Source organism: Fringilla coelebs, assembly GCF_963513975.1.
Source record: "Fringilla coelebs genome assembly, chromosome: 2".
NCBI lineage: Eukaryota > Metazoa > Chordata > Aves > Passeriformes > Fringillidae > Fringilla > Fringilla coelebs.
The window spans coordinates 27943395-27969362 of NC_140029.1; the positions used below are offsets into that span (position 1 = coordinate 27943395).

A 25968-nucleotide genomic window follows, 5' to 3' on the forward strand; every position below is an offset into this window, starting at 1 on the left:
ATAACATAATTTTAAACTTGTGGTTTATTTTTAACTTTTAAAAATTAATATATCGTGTTTAGCACTCCTATAAGGAATTTATTACTATTTGTGCATTTTGCTGTTTCATACAAATAATAAAGTACTAGATTGTGTTATTTAAATTTCTTTATGAGGAAAAAAACTACCAGGCCAAAACCCCAGGGAATTTATCTATCTGTCTTCGCTCAAGCAACTAGCTCTTTAGTAATTAATCACTTATAGCTGTGGCAATATATTTTCACTTAATGCCAATAAAATGCTGAATGATAATATTTCAGACTTACTGTATTATAATTTCTTCATATGATATCCTAGCTAAAAACTGTTGCACATTTTCTTCTACATATATTTTAAATTTTAAATATTTTTTAATGGTACAGTATATAGCTCTGGATGGAAGGAATGGGATTCAGTGTATACTTTAGTAAACACTCTGTGATCTAATCCAACATATTAGATGATAGCAGAAAAGAGTTCCTCCCATGGGATGTTCCTGCTCCTAGAAACAACTTAAAGAATGTGCAGTGGAATTTTATTCCCAATTCTTGCTTTTCTTCTGATAAAATGCTTCTTAGTATTCTTTGTAGAATATCCTGCTTCTCATTGTTTTTTTCCTGTGGCTACCAGATTTTTTAATTATCTTCAGTGTTGGACAGTTCTGGACTTGAATCTACATAGTTGAAGGCTTCCTTGTTTGTGAAAGTTGAGCTCAAAGTTAGACTGTGTCGTGGATTCACAGGTGCAAGTTCATTTAATACAATATTGTCACTTTTTACAAGAGTTGCTTTGTCCATGTGTTCTCTACTGTATCTGGCAACAACAGCATCAAGAAAGTCCAGCTTTGGTGGCAAAGTCCCACTTTCAAATAAGTATTTGGCCAAGTAGGAGACTATGACATTAGTAAAGAAGGAGGTGAGCATAGCAAGTGTTTTAAATGGGAATCGCTGGATATAGAGGTTGTTATCATCTTGATACCAGCCAGGGTAGAAGATCAAGGGCTGAAGGTAGAGGTACGGCTCTCCTCCTGTTATTCTGAGGACAAGGCCAAACAGATATCCTGCAATGGCACCATAGGTGTTGGTTCCTTTAATGAATAACACACACAGGAGCTGGGGGAATATGATGATATAAATGAGGTCAGAGCTGAGGTACCAGAGGCCGTACACTGATGAAGCCAGCAGTGCCATCGCTGTTGCTGATGCTCCAAACAGAAGAACAGTGATTCTTATGACCCACACAATTTCCCTGTCTGAAGCCTGCAAAAAAAGGGCAGCGTTAGATGTTTTTTTCATGTCTATACATGTATACCTACACTTACATACAGTCAATATAAAATACTGAATTGTAAAAGAAAGCTTTGCATGATTAATTAAATAATAATTACAAACTAATAACTCTAGCTCAATCTCAAGCTCACAGAAAAAACCCTAGGGGTTATGGTTGCCATTTCCAAAGCCATTACTCTTTGAACACAGCAAAAAGCTTGATGATGAGTCAAAGAGATAAAACAGCAGTGTAAAAAATAACTTTTAAATAGAATCACAACCAGAAAAAACCTGTTAGCATCAGAATTTCTTCTTCTCTGTTTCCTAAGAAAAACTCCAAGTCATTAGACTATTCCATTGCCAAATGATTTCCCAATAAATGAAAGATTAGAAAAAGGTCTCATTTTGTGAACAATTTAAGTGGAACTTACACTTGTAGCTACACTAATTAGCTGTTTGAATAAATTGCATGTCCGTGAGAACTCTTAACAGCTGCCCTCCCCAAGCCAGCTTTTTCACTTTTGTCATCAGTCACAGCCAAAATTATTTTTATGATTTTCAGTTTGTTCAACATACTGCTAGCAATTAAATTCTTTTTCTAGTTACAGGCAGGAATATTAAAGAGGTGTTTCATTATGAGATTATAGTCTGTGTATCACCTAGTAAAGGTCTCACCTAAAATTTTCTCTAAAAGTAAAAACGAAAACATTGTCTCACATTTTGCCGAAAGGCAAGCTGGTAAATGTTCCGAGCAAACATAGAACTTGCTGATAAAATTGAGGAGTCAGCTGAGGACATCACAGCAGCAGATACAGCACCAAGGCCAAAGAACGAGATGTAGACCGGGCAAAGGTACTGCAGCACGATAGGTAAAATCATATCTGCTTCTTTTTTGCTCTTGGGGTCAGGGACACCATATTCAGTCTGGTTCCAAGCTGCAATATGGACACCAGTATGTTATCAGTAACATTAGCAGCCACAGCACCTCTTGACTTCATGTGCAGCAAGCTATTCATCTTACCACATTTTAATGCACATTCAAGAACAAAGTGTTACTAGGGCCAGACCGATGGCATTTTAGAGAGGCAGTGTCACACCAGTTTCTGTTAGGCAGATTTAATTCTGTTCAGCATTTTTCTTTGTCTCTAAAATAAACTTTAAATTGCTCATAAATGTAGTTTTATTCAATAAAATAAGTCTGGGATCCATGGTTTTTTGTGACATGTTTAAGTACTCTTCTGGATTAAAAACAGGGCTCAAAGCAATGTAAACATTTCTAACAGAATATTTTTAGCAGTTTAGCAACACAGTCACTGTGATAGGGATCACTTTCACTCTGATAAAGAACCTTGGCAAGGATATATTGGTCAAGGTAAGAAATTTCTGATAAATCAAAGAATCATTTAGGTTGGAAAACACCTTTATGATCATTGAGTTGAACCATTAGCCCAGCACCGTCAAGCCCATCAATAAACCACATCCCCAAGAGCCACCTCTACACATATTTTAAATAGCTCCAAGGATGAAGAATCCACCACTTCCCTGGGCAGCCTGTTCCAGTGCTTGACAAACCTTTTGGTGAACATTTTTCCTAATATCCATTCTAAATCTCCCCTTCTGCAACTTGAGGCAATTTCGTCTCATCCTGTTGTGCTTGTTATGTGGGAGATGTACCTTGCTACATCCTCCTTTCAGGTAGTTGTAGAGAGCAAAATGTCTTTCCTCAGTCTCTTTTTCTCCAGGCTAAATAATCACAGCTCCCTCGGCCATTCCCCATTATTACTGTAACAACTAAATAAGAGTGCTAGAATCTAAGACAAAGATTGAAATATTATGTCTGTAGATATGTAGAATGTACAAAATTATTTCATTTCATCCACTGTGGTAGGAGCAATTTCCTTTGGGAGAAATATTCTATAACATTATTTTTCTGTGAAGTCTTCTGTTGAATCAGTCATGAGTTGAAAAACGAAGTCACCTGGTTATCTAACCTGTATGTCACTTATATCTAACACAAGATTTATTTTCATACACTCGTTGCCCTATTCATTTTACATTTATGGTACTACTGATTTTTAATCATTTACCTGTAGATGCTCCAATTGCACCAATCAGTACTGCAGGAATAGCCATCACAAGACAGCCAAAAGCAGCCAGGAAGGACAGAACTTGAGCGTATGTGGCAGAAGATGAGGAAAGAACTCTCTGGAAATACGCTTGCCATGGAATTCCTCCTAATGTCTGCAAACACAACAGCATGCTGTGACTAGGGAGCAGCTGTATCATTTTACTATCACCATACAGAGAACTTGCACAAGAATCATTTGAATGCTGAAAGCCATATTGCTACTTTTTAATTTGTTTATTGAATATCAGCCAGACAGTAATAACCCCAACTTTCATTCTCACAAGCAATGTCAAAGCTGTGTAAGTCCACTTAAATCCCATTCTTTTAGACAAGTTATTTTTTATGCAATTAGCATCAACACTTTGCACTTTCATAGTCCCTGTAGTCCCCAGGTCTTTTGACTTGAAAAAACTTTATGGAAAGAAATATTTTCATATTACATATTTGAAGAATTTGCCCTCCAATACTCCTCCTCCACTAAAATGAGATTAGACTCTGACATGATATCAGAGCAAGATTTTATCTTCCTTTGTGAATGCGTGTAGTCCTTTAAAGAAGGTGAAACATTCTGTATATACTGAACTCAGGAATCTGAAAAATTCTTCTCCCACTGCCTTAAGCAAATACAATACCAATAGAAAATGGTAGAAAACACAGGCAAAAAAAAGAAAAGTATTGATTTATGATGAAAACCCTTCTCTTTTATTTGGATATGTAACTGAAGATCCTGATTGGACTTAAAATTATTTCTGCAAAATATGATACAAAATAGTGTTGCCAAGGGTTAACAACTTGAGTGCTAACAATTCTGTCTTGAGAGCAGGATTTGAATAGTCTCCACTAACCAAGTGTCTGTCTCTAAACAGCTTGGAAAAAAAGCCAAGCAAATTTTATAACCTAGTTGTATACACTAAATGAGGCAGGGAAGAAAGTGTGTATACAGGTGTTTCATATAGCTTCATGCACACATAGGGACTAAATAATGTTTCACAGACAAGTCTGGTTTTGACTTGCTATTTATGACTGTTTTTCTTTGCCACCTTGATAATAATGTTCCTTTATCAAAGCTTTCCTAGAATGTGCAGCTTTCTTGAGCTATAATGAAACAGACAAGATGAAAAGAAAGTGTCATAATTTGGCAATATCAGAACTTTCCTTTGGTAAACAGCAGAAATGAAACCTTCAGGCTTACAGGAGAGAATACAGCCCCTTGAGCTAATGTCATACTTTAGGTCTCTGAGAGAATGCTGAATAAAATAACATGTTTTAATAGATGAATTATAAAAAAACCCTGAAGATTTTTGGCTGTGAGAATTTGAAAAAAAGCCAGAAAATGTAAACCCAAAATAAAACATGATAATAAAACCAGTGTAAATTTGCATAGGGACACTGAGAATGGAAAATGTTAGCATGTGTTTCCAGATCCTCTAATGGAAAGTACTTAATAACCACTGATCCCATGTGTAATATAGGTATTAAATAATGAAAGACCATGGTTCATTCTGGCATGTGTGCATGTATGAATTTATCCATCCTGCCATCCATCTCTGCACAGCTTATTCCTCCCCTATACTGAAGGCATATTTAATCATTTGTATAATGTATTTATTGCCTTCTGCAATATATGAATTCCTCTGCCAACAATTACATCAGTTAAGCATTAGGGGCACACTTTTATTTAATTTTAACATGTCAGCTCTTTCAGCCTGATGATATTTAAATTGCATTCCTGGCAATGCTGGCTGGTATGTCACTGAAATCATTCAAATGTGCAGAAATATCAAGCAGGAGTCAAGAGGGTAAAAGTTTTCAGTGTGATAGAAACTCTTAACTAGGCTCCATCATTTTCAGCTGTCACAGTAACATGGTGTGAGTGCTTAAATGCTTTACTCCTTCATACAAATCGCCACTTACCAGTAAAAAGAAATTGTCCAACCATGTGTAAATGTCAAGTGAGTTGATAGATCCAAGCCAAGGTGCTTGGTACACGTGGTGCACAGCTGTGAGCCCAATGTCTGTTACTGCAGGATGGGACATGGCAAAGGGGACACTGATCCACTGTAACCAAAGAGAAACAATGTGCTCAGGTCTAAAGAAGATATTCTAAATCTGTGAAATTTAAATATTAACACTCATCTAGTTTTCCTATTCTTGCTTATTTGAATATGATTGAATACCAAATTAGCAAGATGATTTGCAAAAAGATTATGCAGATTATGTGCAGATGGAACATTTCTGAAATCCAGAGGGCTTGGTAGTGGATAGCTCACATGTGTCCTCGAGAGTGTGAGCAAAGAATTAATAAATGGAAACTGCAAAATAGAAGCAAAAACACATTTATATAACTTTGTTCTACTTTACCTAACTTCCTCATACATTGTTTACACTCTTTCCTGGACCACCAGACATTAGAGGAAGGAGCAGAAAAGCTCTGTGACAGTGGAAGTAAAAACTGCTCCAGAGTCTGGAGGAGAAGCTGGGATAACTGAATCTGTGCTCTCCTCTGCTGTGACATCTACTGTGAGAGAGTGGATGATCTGATTTAAATCTGCCTCCCTAGAGCATGACCATTTAGATACTGACTCTGCAGCCTCACTAAAGACACTCTTGAGTTCATGAATATGGGTTCTTCAGCATTACATTATTGCTGTTTATTTCAAATGGGAAATCACATAAAGAGCCCAACCTGAATTAAACAAAACACTATAAAGCTCTAGATCTAGTAATTTAGAAAACTTCTGTACAGCCTTCATTTCATTCCCACCCTCCCATCAGGTTCACACTAATTTTTATGTTATTCCCACGGGATCAGCCTCTCTAGTGGTTTGTAAGACAATTTCTGTACTTTGATTTATCTCCAGTTTTGGGAATTTCTGTAATGCATGCCATCTGTAGAAACCTAATGTTTCGCAAATATTAACATTTATGTTAGGGAAAGAGACAGTATTTTCCTCACTGTTCAGACAAAGAACAAAGATATGAGGGAAGAAAGTCTGGAATAACTTTTCAATTGAGGTGGCCAGCAAGAACTTGGATTTGCTTTTTCAGGCTGTTTAGCACCATTTCTATTAAATCACTTAAAGGCCATAGTCCCCACAGTAAGATGCCAAAGAGTAAGCACACACAGAGAGGTGGTTAGTGACTACCTGTGTAAGCAGTGGCTAAAGCAATTTCCCTAGAGCTGCACAAGAACTCTGTTGAAAGCAGAGAAAGAGCACCAGGCCTCCAAGGTGTGCTTTGATTCCTTCATCTCGAGCCACTCCATTTATTTTAGCATCTCGCAGTTCTCTGCACACCTATGACTGTCTATTACTGCCACTGGCAAACAAAGCCAGCAGCTTTTTGATTGCATCCTTGTGATCAGTGTCACACTGATGTTTTTCAATATGGGGCTTAAAGAACAGCAGAAAATAAAAGGCTATCCACTAGCAAATAGCTGGTGAGGGATATTTGCACTTCCACAGTAAAGCAGCCAAGACATCTGATGAGACTTCCTATATTACAGTCTCCAAGGGTGGTGGAGGAAAATGAGGGAAAGACCAAGAAGGTTAACTAAGTTAACAGGAGGTTAGCTAAGCTTGTAGGTGACAACCACAGAAAAGAGGCATCAGAGTATCAATTCTCCAGGTCCAGTGACAGAATTTCTTTACCAACAGCTTCCTATGTCTGATGCCTCCTTCCAGTGCCCGAGTCACAGTCCTACCGACTGACAGGGAAGGAGTCAGCACCAGACCTATTCTGAGTTAGATGTATACTCAAGAGAAAAATTGTAAGAGTGGTTGGACTGCCAGACTGGCTGGAAAAAAGCCAAAGAATCAGACCTCTTGGACAGCTCTATTTCCCAAGTACAGGCTGTATGTTGATGCAAATGCAGACTCTTTTAAAGTCAGCACTCTGTGAGTCTGACCGGTGAGCTACGCTGTGCCTGGTACAGCCCAGGACACATTTGGCCCTTACAGCAGCTCAGGACAAAATCCTTGACAAAAAAGAGCAAAAAAAGCCAAACTTACCAGTCCCAGGAAGATGCAGAAGAGCTGAACTACGTCGGTGTAGGCCACAGAATAAACCCCACCCACAAGTGTGTACAAAGTGGCAATCAGGGCAGAAATAATGACTGAAATATTGACATTAATGTCAATGATCACACTTATAGTCGCACCTAAGGGGAAAGCCAAAGCACTGCATGTTAGTGTGTGTATCACAGCAGTCTGATGAGAACCCCAGCTTTGTTAAGCAGCATATCTCGGTTCCAGTCTGACACTTAGCAGCAGCAGTGATAATTACCCCCCTCTATATTCTCCACACCCTTTCTGCACCTTTGAAGGGAAAGGGAAAAGAGGTGCTCCTGTCGGTCTAAGTTTAGCATCTGTCATTTTGCAGGTTCTTAGGAAATGGAGAAGTGTCTCAACAGAACTTCCTTACATTGCCCAATGTCTGTAAGGACTACACTCTTGTTCTGTCTGTGAAAACCAGCTATGCCCATCCCTGACTGCCACAGTCTTCAGAAGGATACTGAGAATGTTCCTGAAATGCTACCAGACAGCTGCCACAGCACTTGCAGGATGCATCCCCTGAGGTCCCATGAAACTGGGTCTATCCAGTGTGTTGTAATGTGTTTTTATTTTGCAGGTTGTTGTTTGATTTGTCCTTTTGGGGTTTTTTCTCCCCCTGTTTTAGAGGGACGCAGACCTGCCTTTGTTATTCACTTGAGCCAGGTGTCTTATCTTTTGCTACTTAGCTACTTTTCTGCTGAGTTTCAAACCCCTTCCTCTCACATCCAGCTGTTAACCCCTCCTGTCCCAAGCAGTTTTCCTCCCTTGTATTCCTTGCCTTGTGTTCCACCCACGGTTCTTGCATTGTATCCTCCCTTGAGACCTGACCCCCTTCATAAGCTGTTGTTTGCCCCCAGCTCATTGTCTGGGACCCCGAGACCCGGGGAGTGTAACATCAAATAAATGAACCCAGTGGCACCCACGCCCAGGCTGTATCCTTTGTTCCATGCTGTGCCTCCACTGGTAGCTGGGATTCTGCAGGGCCCTGGAAAAGGGGGACGGTCACCCCCCCCACTGTCACCATCTAGCCAGGAGGTGTGACACCAGTGTATTTTAAACTTGGTTCTTTTCCAACAAATCTTCCTTGCACAGGACTTTCCCAGGCTTCTCAGAGTCCTGGGATTCCTAAAAACTGATCTTGCCAGCAAAGAACTAAAGCCTTTTCCACATCTTTTACCACCGGGTGCCCCATCCCATTCCACAGCAGTCCACATTTTCCCTTTTGTTAGGATGAACTGCTCTTGAGCATGGAGGAGGTGATCTCTGCATATCAACCAGTTCTGCTGCACTCCAGGACAGTCTCCCATGGGATTCTTCCCAGCAGAATGTTGGAGAGGCCCTGCTCTGCTTATCTGAAGTCTATGGCTGCAGTTATGATATTTGCCTTGTTCCCTCCTCTCAGGACCATGAGCTCCCCCATCTCATGAATACTGCAGCCAAATCTGCTTTTGACCTTTATACCCCTCACTTGTTCTTCTTCATGCCTAAATAACAGGTTCAACAGATCACCTGCCCACAACAGCTCCCTGATCATTTGTGTCAAGAAGTTGCTGCCAGTGCACCCAAGAAACCTCCTGAATGGCTTGTGTCCTCCTGCATGGCCCCTCCAGCAGCTATCAGGATGGTTATACATTTCCCTTCGATGCGTCAGCTATTTCAAGCCATTGCAATGTTTTGAGACCGTGTTTAAAAAATTCCTCTCCTTCTAATTAGGATGAATTCAATGTAACATCTTGCAACTACTTTTAGTGCTTGCAGCTATTGTAGATGGATATTCTGGAGCACATATTTGGAAGAATTTTGGACTTAGAAGGCAACGTGATGTGTGATATATAAGAGCTTCTGGATGGATGTGGCTTTTGCTGCACAATGAGCCTTCAAAGTTCATGTGCTTAAGAATTACAAGCTCAGACCTCTTCCACAGCTTAAAGACCAGTGTTTCCCATCTACAACCCTGTCAAGCAAGGAGTATTGATGAGGAACAAGCAGTGAAGAATACTGGGATTAAACATTCATCAGTGAGGATAAGTGTGAAAAAGGAACTAGATTACTCACAGAATAGTTAAAATCAAAATCTTCAATGACCTTTATAATCATTGACAATCTTTAACTGTTGGCTGTTATCTAAATCTAGAAAGGCATTCACACCACTTGTGTTGAAATAAAAGAGAATGGCTTGTCCTTAATCAAAAATATTGCAAATACCCTGAGTGTTCTTCAAGTTATTCAACTCCTATCACCTCAGCATGCAGTTTTTTCTTAGTCTTTTAAGGATTTTGTGATGAAATTGTGGTAAACAAGCTCCCCATTGCTTTGCAGTTCATCAGGGCGCAGTTGGAGAGTACCTTCAAAGTTTATTTTTGTTTAAAATAGCTTATGCTAGAAGGCATTACCACATGCGTGTGCATTATTAGTATGATTAGTTGGTAAAAGTCAATTACTGGTGCTTCAACTCAAGGGCTTTCTCTATTCTTAAAGGGGTTGCTAAATGCAGCCTGAAATATAATTAAAAACCCTGGAAGCTGATTTTTTTCAGGACTGGATGAGTAGTTGAGTGATTTTCTATTGAGTCATAGTTTCACTAATTCTCCAAATCCTTTCTTGAGTATTTTCTTCATTTTGTCAAGAAGAAAGCCTTTTAGAATTGAAGAATTCTTCAATTTATTGATCAGCGTCTGGTTTACTTCTATTATTTGGGTTATGGAATGGTTTGTATAAGGAGATCTCCTTTATTCAAAGGATTATTTTGTTTAGATGCATTGGAAATACTGCTACATATCATTAAGGGAAATTTTGACTGGCTTCTCTCATCCCAGAGATGTAAAAGAAAAGCTGGGTCAGATTTGACACAAAAGGGGCCCTTGCAATCACTTATGACACCCTCACTATTAACAGAAATTTGCTCCTAAATCCTTTCATGCTCTTTGAAGAGGGACAACTTAAAGGTATGTGAAAATGAATAGATACTTCGCATGTCTTTCCCTTACCAAAATAATAAAAGGGGTAGCATTACTGGATTTATTTGCTAGTCAGCATGGGTGTTAGAAATGTCACAGTCTTAATCACTTGCCTTAAATAGTTACCATTTGGACCCAGAATTTTAATGCATTTCTGATATTCTTGATAATTTCTACCTGTAATAAATTAATATTTATACTGCTTATTCCTTACCTAAGGCAGAGAAGATGGCAGCAGCCCAAAACATTTCTCCCATTAAAGCTGGGATAAACAGTAGTCCTCCCATCCTTTTTCCATAAAGCTGCTGAAAGGGGTCCAACATTGTCACATAGCCTTTGGATCGCATGGGTTTTGCAAAAAAAAGGCCACCTACAAAGAAAAAGGCACGTAAGACACCAGCTGCAGTTTAGAAATGCATTACCATTAAGGGATTAAACATTCATTGTCAGTTAAGGGTACAAAAATGTCACCAATACTAGTAGTTAGTTAGCTAGTTAGCTAGCTAGCTAGTTAGTTAGTTAGTTAGTTAGTTAGTTAGTTAGTTAGTTAGTTAGTTAGTTAGTCAGTTAGTTAGTTAGTTAGTTTGTTTGTAAGTAAAAAGTACAGTGAAAATATCCTCTGGAAACTCTTACATATGTCTAAAGAATTACTTAAACACACACACTCCATTAGCATCTACAGTCTGATGATTTTAAAAAAGGCTTTTTCTTTTTTTTTCCGGCTCAGTTTATATAATCTCCCATTATGGATGCTGTCTGAGTTTTGTCTAATTTTGCATTAGCCTAAGAGAATGGCTTTTCTATCTAATCCTGTTGATTCTTAGACCAGAATCCAGCATGAAGTTTCACACAGTCCTACTCTAAAAATAAAACCGTCTGAGATTCCTGAATTAGAAATAGAATTTCACATGTGGTTCAGTGCACACACAGTAAATCTGTCTTTCAGGACAATTAAGATTTATTACGTATGTTTGAAACAACTTGACTACACCTGTAGGATATGTCAGAGGTCTTCTGAGTTCTGCCGCTGTCAGATTCCATGAATATTTCTCGTACAGTTATTTCACTTCTGTATGTTCAGGAATTTTGATATATCACTATTCTGCTCTGCCTGGCTGGTATATGGGCTGGATATGTAGATAAATGTGCAAAGGCCTCCCCTCCTTAAATTCTTTCTGTCTTGGGGAAATTCTGTCTTTCTATCTGAGGAAAGTTGAAAGAGCCCTTGTATGTGGATAAGCAACCAAAGGAAACAAAGGGACAGATTAGGTAGGAGGACCCTGAGAATAGACTCAGAATAGACTGAGAGATCAAGTAATATTAGAAAAGTGAGTACATCAGTCATGTTAAGGAAATATGAAAAACACAGGATCTTTTTTTTCTGCAACAACATGCTTTTTAAACAGTTGAATCGTTATTTCAGCATTAGAACTTATAATGCTGTCTGTATTTTACAGTCTGTCCCTGCATATATCAGGATTCTGCATTAGCATTCTGACGTGATTTAGGGTTTTGTACATTGTTCAGTTGGATGCATTGTTCAGTTTTAAGGAAATAGTTTCCAATCTGAGGAAATATGTGCTACATACTTCCTACACAAAATCAGAAAAGTTACCTAGATTCTTGGAGGGGATCTATAAAGTATGAGCACTTTCCTAACCCAAAAAATATTTGTCTAATTCCAAGATTTATAGGTGTACTGGTAGCTGGGCACCTGGGTCATCCTCCAGATCATATAGGCAATTGAATAAAACTTGAATATATAAAACTTGGTATTGACAATTTAAACACATCGCTGCCCCCCTCTACCCACCCCCAAAGAATATGGTTGTAATAATCAAAGAGGCCTTGGCAAGAAATTTAGGACACTTGAGATATCAAACTATTCATAGAGTTTTTTTGTCTTGTTTTGTTTTTCTCAATAGGCAAATGTACCAGAAGGGATCCAGTTTACCTCAGCAACCAGACCCTAGTTTTTTATTTCAAAGAATGAACCTGACATCAGAACTCTTTAAAATGAGGGCCCATTAATTTTAGTATTTGCTTACCTAAAACCAGGCTAAGGGAATATCCGATAGGAGCCTGAGCCCAAGCTAGACCATAGTCTGGGACATATACAGCTTCTGCTGTCCCATTGATGTAACCTCCTCCAACCCATGTGGCTGAAAAGGAAGAGATGGAAAAGTCTTTAATGTCCACAAAGAAAGAAAAGATCACTGTATAATAAAATCATCATTATGTAGGATATGGCTATTTTTTATTACATGAACAATACAATAATAAAAGGCAGCCCTAATTTGAATTTACAGCCTAAGCATATGAAAAAAGAAGTCAAATGGACTGAGGCAATCATCAAAGTGTCTAAGTCTCTATATAGTCAGTGAAGATGTGAGGGTTGAGTCCCCCACTACTTATTTACCATTGCTATTTTGTTTGTGTGAGTACAAATAAAGGTGAGGTATAACGGGGAGTCTGAAGAAGAACATGTAAATTGGGCAAAAGTTTGATGAACACATTATTTACCAGGACCTTAATGAAAAAAAAAAACCTTTTAAATCTTGTTAAATGTTTGTTGTTACATGAAGCATACTAATAAACTTTGAGTTCTCAAAATATTTCTATATAGAGTTGTGGTGCTTTTTTTGTCGCCATATATGTTCTAAACTTTAATTCATTTATTTTATTCTTCCTTGAGCCATATTCAATAAAGGGTATGTGCTATCTCCAATATTTCTGATTTTATCTCTCTCTCCAAAAAGCAGCATTTTTAATATATTGACCTCTGACACTTAATGAGTTGATTTTCTGCCTTTAAGGGAAGTTTCTACATTTGAGAATTTGGGATCAACAGTACATATGAGAGAAAAACTCCAACACAGAAATGTGTTGTGATTACATATGCAAAAATATTTCATAACAAATCAAGTAATAAAGTTCATCTCTTCCTGTTTGCATATTCCATGCACAAAAATTTTTTTCTTCTCTCCGATGTATAATGAGCAAGTTTTAGAAATCCAAGTTTGCAGTTTGAAAAAGGGCACATGGACCATTACAAGTCCTAGATTTTTGTCATGATGTTTTGGTTTGTGTCAGAAGCCTTTACTTTTTTATGTAAGAGTAGTTAGGGTTTCTGTGTAAAAAGTCACAATAGTTGGAAATGCATTTAAACATTCCTCAAAATTTTCCCATCATCCACTATTTTGCAGGAAAACTTGATTTTGTGTTTAAGACAAACAATTGGAGAGAAAAACAAATTAAGAAAATTTAATAAAATTCTTTAAGAAATTTCATTAAGAGCTAAATAACTACTCTTTTCCGCTTGACTGTGATATCTCTCAAGTACTACTAGAGGGTATTTTGCTGAATTTCACTATGGCTTTAGAATCAAAGATCTCCAGCAACCAGAGAATTACAATTGTCCCCCTTTCAGCAATTTGAAGCACAGGAATGAACCATTTTGTTGTTGGAAATGGTATAATGGACTTTTATAAGGGGTGTGCATGCAGAGAAAGGCTGCAACAAAAGAAGTGACCCAAGAAGACCTGTTATGAGTAGAGTTTTGGTTATCAAGAGCTGTTGTGTACTAGAGAGATAAGGGGTGAGTGATGCCTGTATGGGGCCACGTGGGGAAGATGGGTTAAGGCTGATTCTTAGCAAGAGGAGCAAGGATACATAGTCTACATAAAAAGTTGTCAAACATTTGGGATTTTGTGACTCTTTACAGTCTGAATTAAGATAGAGGGGAATATCATACTTTGTTTACCAGATTTCTAGGAGTATGGAATTGTTTAGATTGAAAGGGACCTGAAAAATCTTCTATTTCTAATCCCTCTGTGATGGGCAGGGATGCCACCCACTAGACCAAGTTGCTCAAAGCCGTGTCAAACCTGTCCTTAAACACTTCCAGGGATGGGCAACCACAACATCTCTGGGCAACCTGTTCCAGTGTGTCACCATCCTCACAGCTAAGAATTTCTTCCTAATATATAATCTTATAATATAGAATCTAAATCTACCCTTCAATTCCCTACCTCCACATCTCCTCCTTTCACTACGTGCCCTGGTCCCCACCTTTTCTCCAAGCCCCCTTTAGGTACTGTAACAGGGGTGTGCAGGTCTTTCTCCTCTCCAGGCTAAAAAACCCCAACTCTCCCAGCCTGTCCCAGAGATCAGTCTTGGGCCCAGTCCTGTTTAATATCTTTACTGATTATCTGGATGAGGGGATTAAATCTACCATTCGCAAATTTACAGATCACACAAAGTTGGGTCAGAGTGTTGATCTGCAGGAGTGTACGATATGGACAGGCTGGAGAGACAAGCTGAGGCCGGCTGCATGAGGGTCAACAAGACCAGGTGCTGAGTCTTAGCCTTTGGTCACAACAACCCCAGGCAGTGCTACGGGAAGGGGACAGTGTCTGGAAAACGGTCCAGCACAAAGGGACCCGGGGATGCTGGTCAACAGCAGCTGAACATGAGCAAATGTGCGCCCAGGTGGCCAAGAAGGCCAACGGCAGCCTGGCCTGCATCTGCAATAGTGCAGCCAGCAGGAGCAGGAAAGACATCATCCCCTTGTACTTGGCGCCTCTAGTACTGCACCCAATTCTGGGCCCCTCACTTTAAAAAGGACCTTGATGCTGAAGTATGTCCAGCAAAGGGTGACAAGGCTCGTGAAAGGTCTAGAAAAGATGTCTGATGAGGAACAACTGAGGCAGCTGGGTATGTTTAGTCTTGAGTAGGACCTCATTGCTCTCTACAACCGCCTCATAGGAGGATGTAGTGATGTGGGATCAGTCTCTTCTACCATACCTGCAGCAAAAGCACAAGAGAAAATGGTCTTAATCTGAGGCAGGTGAGATTCACATTAGATGTTAGAAAAACAATTTTGACTGTTAGGGCGGTCGGGCATTGGAATATCTTTCCCAGAGAGGTGGTGGAGTTACCGTCCCTGGAGGTGTTTGTGAGGTGTCTGGATCTTGCACTGGGTGATGTGGTTTAGTGGTTTAGGGGCTACAGCGGTAGTGCTGGCTTGACAGCTGGACTCAATGATCTTGAAGGTGTCCTCCAATCCTGATGATTCCACAATTCTGTGATTCTAAGTTTTTCTCAATAGGGCTGCTCTTAATTCACTCATCACCCACCCTGTATCCATGTTTGCATTTGCCCAGATCGAGGTGGAGGATCTTCCACTTGGCCTCTTTAACTGGGCCAGGTACCTTTGTATGGGATCCTTTCCCTGCAGAGTATCAACCACAGCACTCATCTTGGTGTCATCTGCAACCTTGCTTTAGAGTGCCCTCAATCCCCTTGTCCACAGCCCTGACAAAGCTGCTGGATAGTACTGGTCCCAGTGTGGACCCCACTCTCTATGGAAAAATCTGTGACTACCTGGGATGTGTGTTGCTTATTGTGCCTCAAGCAGAGCAATCATATGGAATAAGCACCTGTATCCAATATCAAAAAGTAAATATTTAGAAAGGGAAGCTTATATGTCACTTTCCCTGGGAAATACATAAGCAGGGATTCTACATTAATTATATACTTGGCTACAGGTGGGAATAATATCCCATAGTCAGGGGCAGATGTCCAGCACTGCTGCAGCTGTGGTGAAGGGGGCTTCCAGCTCCAGCACTGATTTGCCAACGGCTGCTACCGAGGGGTCAGATGTCCCACAAGGGGCATTTGGATGCCATGCCTAGCTCCCTTATTTTCTTCTGGAAGAGATCAAGTCAATTCCCTTCTGTGTGATGCTGTAGGGGTCATTACCCTCCACTGTCTGCCCTGCAGACAGATATTGCTGTGTAAGGTGGCATGAAGGATTTAGCCCTTATTTTTAATTTCATTTCTTGATTTCTGAATTGGTGTTTGAAAAATTGCTCCTAATCAATTTTTATGTGCACATGACTGTTCTGGAACACCTGTCAAGGACCACAGAGCTCTGGGAAGGTGTTGTATATCTTTTTCTGAGGGAGTGAATGGATAGTCAGCACGTACACTGACACAGGTAAATACATGAGAAATGAAATAAAGGGATAAAATAGGATGGGATTTCAACCTTAGATATTAATTTTCTGATCCTCATTTGCTAAACCACAATTTAAAGTTAGTATAATACCATTATTTTTGGTGAAATTCTTTTTGTTTTTACCTAAATCAGCCAAAAGGAATACAATATTTAATAATCTATGGAAGCATTCATGTGGTAATCTATTTTAATCTTCTCTTTGCCTGCCGTCTGAAGAACAAAAAATCCAGCAAATACCAACATCCATTTAAAACATGCACTGTAAAAAATGATCAGACAAATGCTGAGGGTAAGGAGTGCAATTTTTCTTCTAGTTCCTGTGAGACACACAGAAGTTGCTCTCTGAGTTCTTGATATATAGTGACATATACTAGGAAACCAAATTTTTTGACACTTCTTCAGGAAGAATTCCTTGTCTGAGCACTCAAATTATTTAATAAACTCATCAAGTTCTGTAAAATGAAAATTCCGATCCTCAAGGATTAGAATAAAATAGAATTGTGTAATTTTTTTTTCATGTGGAAGGGTTATGTAGCTCTATCCAACTAAGATACAAAAATTACATCAATAGATTATTACCTTTTGGGTCATGTTTGTGAGCATTTAGTTATGTAATCTCAACTATTTCCTTCGAGGTTTAAACTCAATCACTAAAATCAAATTAGATTCAATTTTGTTGCAGATATCACTTAAAAAATTTTCACAAAAATAAGGAAAGCTGGTATTTAATGCTACATTTTATCTATAATTATATAAAAATTATACACAGATTAAATGTGTCTACTGTAGTACTATGTTATTTCATTTTAATATGAGCTGCTCTGATCCATCCACAATTCAACCTTTTCACTCTTTCTGTTTTCTTACTTGCAGACACACTCAACCTTCAACAGGCTTTGTGTTCAGCATTTCAGTAGCTGAAATTTTTCTTCTTCAGGATCATAACATATATCCAAAAATATCCACAGCTGTTACTCATAGGTAGTGCTTTAAGATTTTTCAATGTTGTTTAGAAAATCAGCTATAATTACTCTGGAATCTTGACTTTGATGCTTATGTTCTGAATTTTATTTCAAATTTTTAGGCTAAGTGCTGTCATTCTCTCCACTAAGCAACCCTAGAAACTTCTACCACTTTCACGGCCAATACCCGTGGAACATTGCAGCGTTTGTTGCAGGCAAAAAAGAGAAAATAAGGCCTTATCTCATAACCCAAAGTGCTTCATGAACATAAAAACATCCTTTCTGGAGACCTTTAAAACAATTCTTGTTTTCCTGTTGTGGAGTAGGCTTTGCTTTCTAATTTATATTTAGACAATTAAACTTGTAAAACATAAAGATGATGTTGGAATAGTCATGTATTGCGAATAGTCAGGGTTCCGAGGTGAAAAATGAGCATAGACCATTTTTTAAAAAGCAATTAGGCCCTTAAAAATATGTCTCTTTTGTAAAAATTATCAACCTGTAAAAATTATTGTCGATTTTCATCAGCTTACTTTCATAATTGTTTTGTTATGACTTTAGAAATCGAGTGCCCCAAATACCTCACCAAGACAAAGCTCAGACTAACCCCTGGTTCAGCAGATTTGTGCCCAGATCTTGCTTTATGCACCAGCTGTGGTTTACTACAACTGAAAGGCAGGTTAGTTGCCATATCAAGCTTTAATTGCCAGATTTAAGGAAGGCATAGTGGAAAAAGAGTGTCAGCCTTGACTTATAAAATCTGTGATAGTTTTAGCTACCCAAAGGCTTTGGGATCAGTCTGATATTCTGCTGCAAAGACGAGACACTGCGCCATCTCTAGAGCTTGTACAATACAGGATGAATATGTGCAGGTGTGAATTGTGGTGGCTACACAACATGCCTGAGAAATAGGAAATCCCAGTTCAGGTCTCATCTGTGCTTCAGCTGTTACACAAAATATTCCTGCAAAACAGGATTAAGGAGACCAGAATCTGTATCTTCAGTATGCAAAGCCATTAGTCATAGCCTCTTCTGTGGGAAATGCTTTTTTATATCTACTCCCCTGATTTAATGTTTATTGCTTTGTGGCAACCAGTATTTCTGCAAAATATTCTGTTTTCAGTGCCTTTGAAAACATTTCATTCAGCAGAAAGCAGTCTAACCAGCTCTCACTATGAGCAGACTCTCCTCATGCCTTATGTAGCTGATGGATGCGTGATACAGTAAATTACAGCATAGTGCAAAAAGTAGAACATCTGGCTGTATTCAAACTTTATTGACTTTTACAAACATTCTTTACTCAATATCTAAACATTCAGTCTTCGAATGAGCAAAACGCCCCTGCAAAATAATGTGAAGTTTTCGCAAATAAGGAATGCAGATTTTTGGCCCAAGTTTTATCTGGCTCTTCCTTATTAGATCATTGTGAAAGCAGAGCAGGGCAAAACAGCAAAACATAAATATAGTCAGATAAATTCAATTTGACAATTGAAAGGGCTTTGCCTGAATAGGATTTAAATTAAATTAAGAATAAAAAAAAGCAACCATGCCTAAACATTAATTTGCCTTAATATAATGGTGGGCAAATTCACTCTTCCTATAATGCATTTTTGTTCCAATACCATAATATAAGTTTTGAGATTTTGGACAGTATTGTGAATATCTTATTTACCCAGGTAAGACAGCTGGTTTGACTGGCTCTGGGAGTCAGAGAGCACCATTTACAAAATCAATGAAGAACTCTTCCTTCACCCAGCCTTTTCTTACTGATACTACTATTGAGTGTAAAGCATTATTTTGTCCAATTGCTGAAAAAGAAGCTAAAAGAATCCACAAAATAAGTTTGCTGAAATCTGTACAGTTACAAGTCTGGAGTTATGTCAATTTTCTTTTAGAAAGTTAATTTATGTTGTACACCCTCCCCTTCCCAACAATCTTTTTCCATATAAACTTTGTTTTACTCAGATTAAACAAACCCAATAACACACTAATATGGATGGTTTTAAAAACTACAACTATTATTTTAAGACTTTCTAATGAATCTATTACTTCCATACTTTTGTTCCAAACATATCTGATCTACAGATGAATATGGAATGAAAATATATGTAAACTAGTTAAAATATATTCTTTCTGTAAGATTTACAAATAGTTGTTGTTTCTATACAGGTGCTACATTTGGCTGTTCCTTAAACAATTGGATAAAGTATATCTATTTTCCCCACTTTGCAATACTCAACATACAGATTGAAATTCATTCAGATGGAAAACTGACGAGTTTTATACTGACTAGGAAACAATAAGGTGTTTTTTTACATACCTGTCATTGTAAATCCACCAACTAGCAAACCAATGTCTCTTCCACCGACTATAATGGCTTCGCTGCGATCTCCTTCGCTGCCGGTGTTCTTGGTTTTCCAAGCAGCCCATATCCCTACTGCCAGGATTGCCAGGTAGAAGACAACTATGGCCACCAGTCCCTCCACATGGAAAGCCATGTTGAAGTCCCAGCTGTTTCTTTTATCGCTATTTCATTAAGACCTCTGGAGAGAATGCAATAATAGGTCTGCTTTTAGCATGCCTGCTTTTTAGAATCAGCGTCCAAAAACCCTCAGATGGTTTTTAAAGAGATTATTCAGGTGAATTTATGAAAAGAGAATTTCAGATGTAATTGAGATTAATGTCACATGCCAATTAAAACGCCTGTGGAGCAACAACCAGTGGTTACAGTCTCTGAACACAAAAGGGAATGAATGACGTGGCTGAAAGCTAAACTATCCTTAGAAGTCAGTTATTGAGCACTGAATTATTTTGGTAGCACCAAGTCCTCAATGTCTGGGAACTTTTCAGTCACAGACTGGTTTGGTACAAGAGATAGAAGATCTTTGCCATGTGGACTATTACAAAAATCTCTATTTTGAAGACAAAACTGTCTTAAGTAATACTAGAACTATGTATAAGTAATAGCTACAACAGCGAAACACGTCTTTTAAGTGTTTGTGTCGGAGTGCTGAGTCTGGTCCCCTTGTAACATCTCCCGTACTTTAAAATCTGCGATTTCTTTTTTGCAACATTTAATTGTCCAGCATGAAACGTATGAATCTGTTCTCTCACAATACGGGAAGCAAACGGAAAGCTTAAAAGCTGTCGGAAGGCAGAAATGTTGAAGTATACGAACTACAGCGGGGAAAAACTCCCGAGGGGCGCAGACAGCGGCAGCCCCGTCCCCAGCCTCTCCCGGAGCCCCCTCCCCGTGCCGGCTCCGCCGCTCCGCGCTCGCTCCCGCACCGCCGCGCCGGCAAGCCCCGTCCGCGCTCCGACGGCTCCGCGGCTCCGCGGCGGGGCCAGCCGCCCGAGCCAGCCCTACCTCCGGGGCTCCGCGCCCCCGCCCCGCGCCCGCCGCCCCAGCGCCCGCCCGCCCGCCCGGAGCGCCGTCGGGCCGGGAGAGGAACCCGCCGCCCACCGCCCGCCGCCCGCCGCCCACCTGCGCTCCGCCGCCGCGCTGCCCCGCAGCCCGCGGGGCACGGCCGCCCATCCCGCGGGGCGGTGTCGGGACCGAGCCGCCCGGGGCTTTGTCCCCGCCCGGGGCTTTCCCGCTGGCAGGGGGAGGGATGGAGCGAAGGAAGGATCGGCTCTTGCTCCGCGGTGCCGACGGCGCTCCGAGTGCTGCGGCTGCGACGGGGGTCTCGTGGATTAAAAAGAGGAAAATCTCTTTATAAAGGAGGAGGGTTCAATGGGGTGAGAGGACCGCGTCCGTCAGAGCTGGGGGGAGGAAGGGGGAAAGACGTCAGAGTGATAGGGGACGTTGGGGGGAAGTAAGGATGACTCAAGGGAGACTGATTGTCGTGTCATGGCAGGGAAGCAGGGTTAGGAAGTGAAATTGAGGTGAGAAGACAAAAAGGAATGAGGGGAAACAGGAAGGAATAGGATCATATTGAACCCACGGGAAAGAGGAAGAAAAGAAAGGGCTGATCTAAAAAGACATATTGAAAAGAGTGATAGAGAAAGGGAAGAGAGCAGAGGTAGGGGGAGGGCAGGTGACCCCTGTGCTCCCCTTGCCCTCCCTGGCAGCCTTTCTTTGCCACTCCTGGGCCTGGCACTGGGTGAGAACCAAGCCAAGGTATGTCTATGGGAGGCTGGTCAGGACCATCTTTTGCCACACCTCCCTTTCAAACCTGGCTGAACATGCATTGGCCTTTCCCAGATCTGGGACAGCTAACTCTTTGGGAGACTCCTTTTTTTTTTTTTTTTTGCCATAAACCTCACCTGCAGAGCTACCGTCATACCGGCTTTCCTGTGCTTGCACTTTTCTCTCTATCACCAAATGATGCTGGACAGTGAGCTTATATGTGCTGACAATAAGGGTACATCTGCAAAGAGGACCCACATATGCCCTTGCCCCAGTTTTGAGAAAGGGAAGATCATGATAAACTGTGGATTCTCTGTCAGCTCTTGAGAGGCAGTTAACATGGGCCATTGGCTCATGTACGTTGAAAAGTAGAAATAAAAAGCCCACAGGAGTACAGAACTGCTACTGGCAAAAGAACTAACTTGAAGCAGAAAATCTGAAATCATCCTTGATTCAAGAGGAAAGCTGCAATATGGGAAGATGTAAAGTCAGAGACAAGAAAGGTGACAATTCATAAAAGCTTAGTCTACTCCAAAGAACGACCCAAGGGCTGGCACCTTCCTGCATTTTTGCCAACTGCCTGGCCAACCTGGCTAGCAGAGCAGCTTTGTCTGCCTGCTCACGAACTGCTGAGCACATCACACCCTGTTAGCCCCAGCCATTTATGTGCCTCACGGGCAATAAATTATGATTGTGCACTCATAAATTGATTGTGTGCATACGGCTGCTTTCAGGTCTGGCCTCACTTGAGAAACCCACATAAAGGTGGCCAAAGAATTAAAGGTTACAAATGTTACTGTTTTTGTCAGCCAGAGTCATGGGCTGTTCAGTGATTCTACTGGTGCAATGCTTGCCTTGGGAATGTGCAGTAAGAGCCTCCTCCCAGTAGTAGGCAGCTGAGACATATCTTAGACACACGTGGGCATCAAGGCACCACCTAAACAGAAATACTGACATGGAGGAAACACAAATAGCTATTTAAAGGTGTTTTTTATATATATATATACACACATACATATGGTTTATATATAAATAATAGGTAGAAGTCATATACCTCCTTGGAAGCAATGAGGGTCTCTCAGTTAGGAAGAAAAAAACCAAATTCTAGCAATTAAAATATGATAGAAAATAGTTGAATGCTAAAACGGATATTAAACTACGTTCACACAAAGTTTAATTATGTTTTAGTCAGGTTTTGTTCAGCTTAATACAAAAAGAGCAGTCAAGATCATGCAAAGCATGACTCAAGCCTGTCTTAGGCAAATTAAAAAAATATTAACCAATGGGAAAAAAAAATCCTTCCTGAAATTAAATCCCAACTCTGATCTTCAATGAAGACTGTTACAAATTTCTTTTGTATTTTGGTTATATTTCTTATAATTTCTTTTGTACTTGGGTTATATTAACACTTTTTATGGAACTGGAATGGGAAAACTATTTTTCATTATAATTATTTCTGGAAAATATTTAATTTTAAATAAATTATATTTTAATGAAATTCACTAAAACAAATCCTGAACACCTACTATTTTAAATTTATGTAGACTCTTGCGACAAGTTTTGTCTCTTTCATGCTCTAGAATGATTTGCAACTGTCCACCCCATGAATCAACGTTGTCCAAGTTTTGCCTTACATTTTACTCCTGTAGTTACTTAACCACAAATAAGTTAAATTACACATCCTCTCCTGAGATTTCCATTTAAGCTCTGGGTTCCTTTAGTTGATATGGCTTTGGGCTTTGACATTGGCTTCACCTGGAGTTAGCTGAGACAATTATTTTAGCGAATATTAGTTGATTTAATAATTTACTATGCTTTCTTTTCTCATCCACTACCGCTGTATCAGGTAGATTTCTAGTGCTTTCTTTTGGGAAAGGACCGTGCTACACTGGATCCCTGTGGCATTCTGCCAGCTGCACCCAACAGCACAGAGCTCAGCTCTCATGGCATCTGAGGGTGTGAGCAAATGAGTACAGCAAATTTCATGTCCCTTGGGAAAAGATGTGCTTTGGTGCTAGAGATGTTTCATGCAACTGCAGGACTGATTCCATGTGAAACCTGACCACATTTCCAGAGAATGACTTCTGCTGTTGAAACACTGCTGTCCATTCCAACCCAAACCATTCTATGATTTGATGGAAGTTGACATGGACTCCTGCTTTTAATCACATTTTTTGATACAGCTATTAAGGAGTGTTTTAGGGAAACAATGGAAGTTAGTTTTCATGTACAATACCTGTCTTTTAAGCACAGATGTTACAATATTTATAAAGAGTTATTGAGCCCACATATGGTTATTTGGACTTCCTCTTGGTAATGGCACAGATTTTTGCATTTTTAAATGTATGTCCTTCACCAAGACTTTTTTTTTGGGAAAAGGTCAACCTGGATACAACTAACTGAGATGATAATAATAAAAAATTTTTTTCAGGGAAAATTAGGATAAACAGTCACCCAGTTTTGTTTTGTTTTTTAATGCTTCCTGCTTCTTGGTGTCTCAGAGGAGTTTGAATAATAGGAAAGTGAGGGACAGAAACTGAAGTCTATTGCCAGTAAACATTTGCACGGAGGGCTATAATTCCCAATATTAAAGAAGCCACAGGTTTAAGTCATGATGTAGGACATTTAGACAATAAATATCTATATGGCTATATAAACTTTGGAGGCAAAATTCTAAATCTTCATACATTTCTGTGTTTAAAATTTTCATGGTGTAATTATGCATTTTATGATTTTGGATTACAGTAACTTAAAAACATTATTATAATTAAGAAAAAACAACCAACACCAACAACAACTAACTAACCCCAGGGTTTTAAGGTGTGTTCCCTTAAGAAAAAAAGCTTTTACTACAGCTTAGTTCAAGGCCTGTGTTTAAAGTTTTCCTGACACTTACAGAAAGGTTTATATAGAATTATTCTAAAAAAAGGGCATCTCCATCTTGTGGATTTTTGGGCAGTATCCATCTTAGATTCCTTCCATAGTTTCTTGATTAACCATGGAGTTCCAAAGAAATTATCCATCCATTTGCTCTACAGGTCACAAAAACCCCACCAGGATGAGAGCTCTTTTGGAAGATATATTTGATGGTTATTTGCAGTCTCTGGTTACCTTGCTGGGAAGATACAACTACAGTTCTGAACTTTTAGGATTTCAGACAGTGTTGATCACTGATGTGACTCTTTTGATAGTAAACTGGATAAAGTGTCAAAGAAACAGAATTTTTTTGTACTGTGACAAATGCTATGTGATGCATTTTTTAATTCTGTGCTATAGTTCCAGACAGTTTAGTAGAAAACAAGCAAAACAAAACAGAGAATTGTAAGAATCTAAAGTTTAGTACTTAAAAATATGAGAGAAGCAGAGTTAGGACAGTGTGTGAAATCTTAATGTCCTCTTGTCCATATACTTTTTAAGTCTTTAACTGCATAATCACATACTAATTTTTCTTTGAGGTGCCTGTCTCTTCCAATAAGCGTTGATGTTCACTATTTCTTTTTAAATTTCTCATTAACCATGTGGCCTTACAAGTACACTTCATTTGAACTTTGCAATGAAAATAAAACTGGTGATTTTCTCCAGGTTTCTGTGGTGCAAGGAATTAGTGCTTCAGAAATACAGATAATTTTATCTACAGAGCACACTGAGGGAATATGTGACACCTTTGTGTAGATTTAAGAGATAAGTCCAGTCAGTTTCTGTAGCTGCTTTATGCAAATCTTAGAAGCAACTAATGTTTTCTTTTGCTTTGTTTTTTTCTAAACTTCTGAAGAAAAGAAAATCAATATTCAATCTAAGTCAGACATCTGGCATGAAAAATTTCAGCTTGTAGCCTGGTGCCTGGCAAAGTTGCATGCAATTAAAAATAAGCCTTTTATTGTGAGAAATTTTGGGCAACCTGGACTGAATTAGATTTTGAATACCTGTTGTAAGAAAGCTGTGATTAATAAATTGAAATTAAGGGATTGAAAGGACATGTTCTATTCTTTCTTTCTTTCTTTCTCTGACACTGTATTGCATTTTTCCTGTTTTGCTTTGTAAATAAGAGCAAATCAGATCAAAAATAAACTGCTTGATGGTGAACTCGTGTATTTGAATTACACTGATTGAAATGAAGAAAGTAAGGAAGTTTTGCATTATTATAATTATTGAATACTGATATTCCTTGTTGCTTCCAGAAGCCAGTGACATCAAAGCTCCATTGCAATAAGTGCTAAGCAAATGTATTGTAAAGTGAAGACCATGATGCAGAAGCTGCATATTTTCCCTTATTCTTTCCTGCATTGCTGATCAGCATCACTGAACAACATGAGAAAGAACCAAAATGGTGTAACAAGACTAAACTAAAATGCAAACTATGGGTTCTTAATAGAAGACTTGATGCTAAATATCTGTTTGGCAAGCTATTCAAAAGCAATGCATGTCTTTTTTT

General features: G+C 39.2%; 1 protein-coding gene across 1 annotated transcript; it reads right to left on the bottom strand.

Moving 5' to 3' along the window:
* Positions 1-653: 653 nt before the first annotated feature.
* On the bottom strand, positions 654-19905 carry SLC5A7 (solute carrier family 5 member 7; the record flags this gene model as incomplete). The annotated part of the gene is made up of 8 exons (XM_084226809.1): positions 654-1277; positions 2004-2221; positions 3374-3527; positions 5329-5472; positions 7425-7573; positions 10638-10793; positions 12472-12585; positions 19728-19905. 8 exons carry the CDS (start codon positions 19903-19905, stop codon positions 654-656), a joined length of 1737 nt encoding a protein of 578 aa, XP_084082935.1.
* Between the last annotated feature and the right edge of the window lie 6063 nt (positions 19906-25968).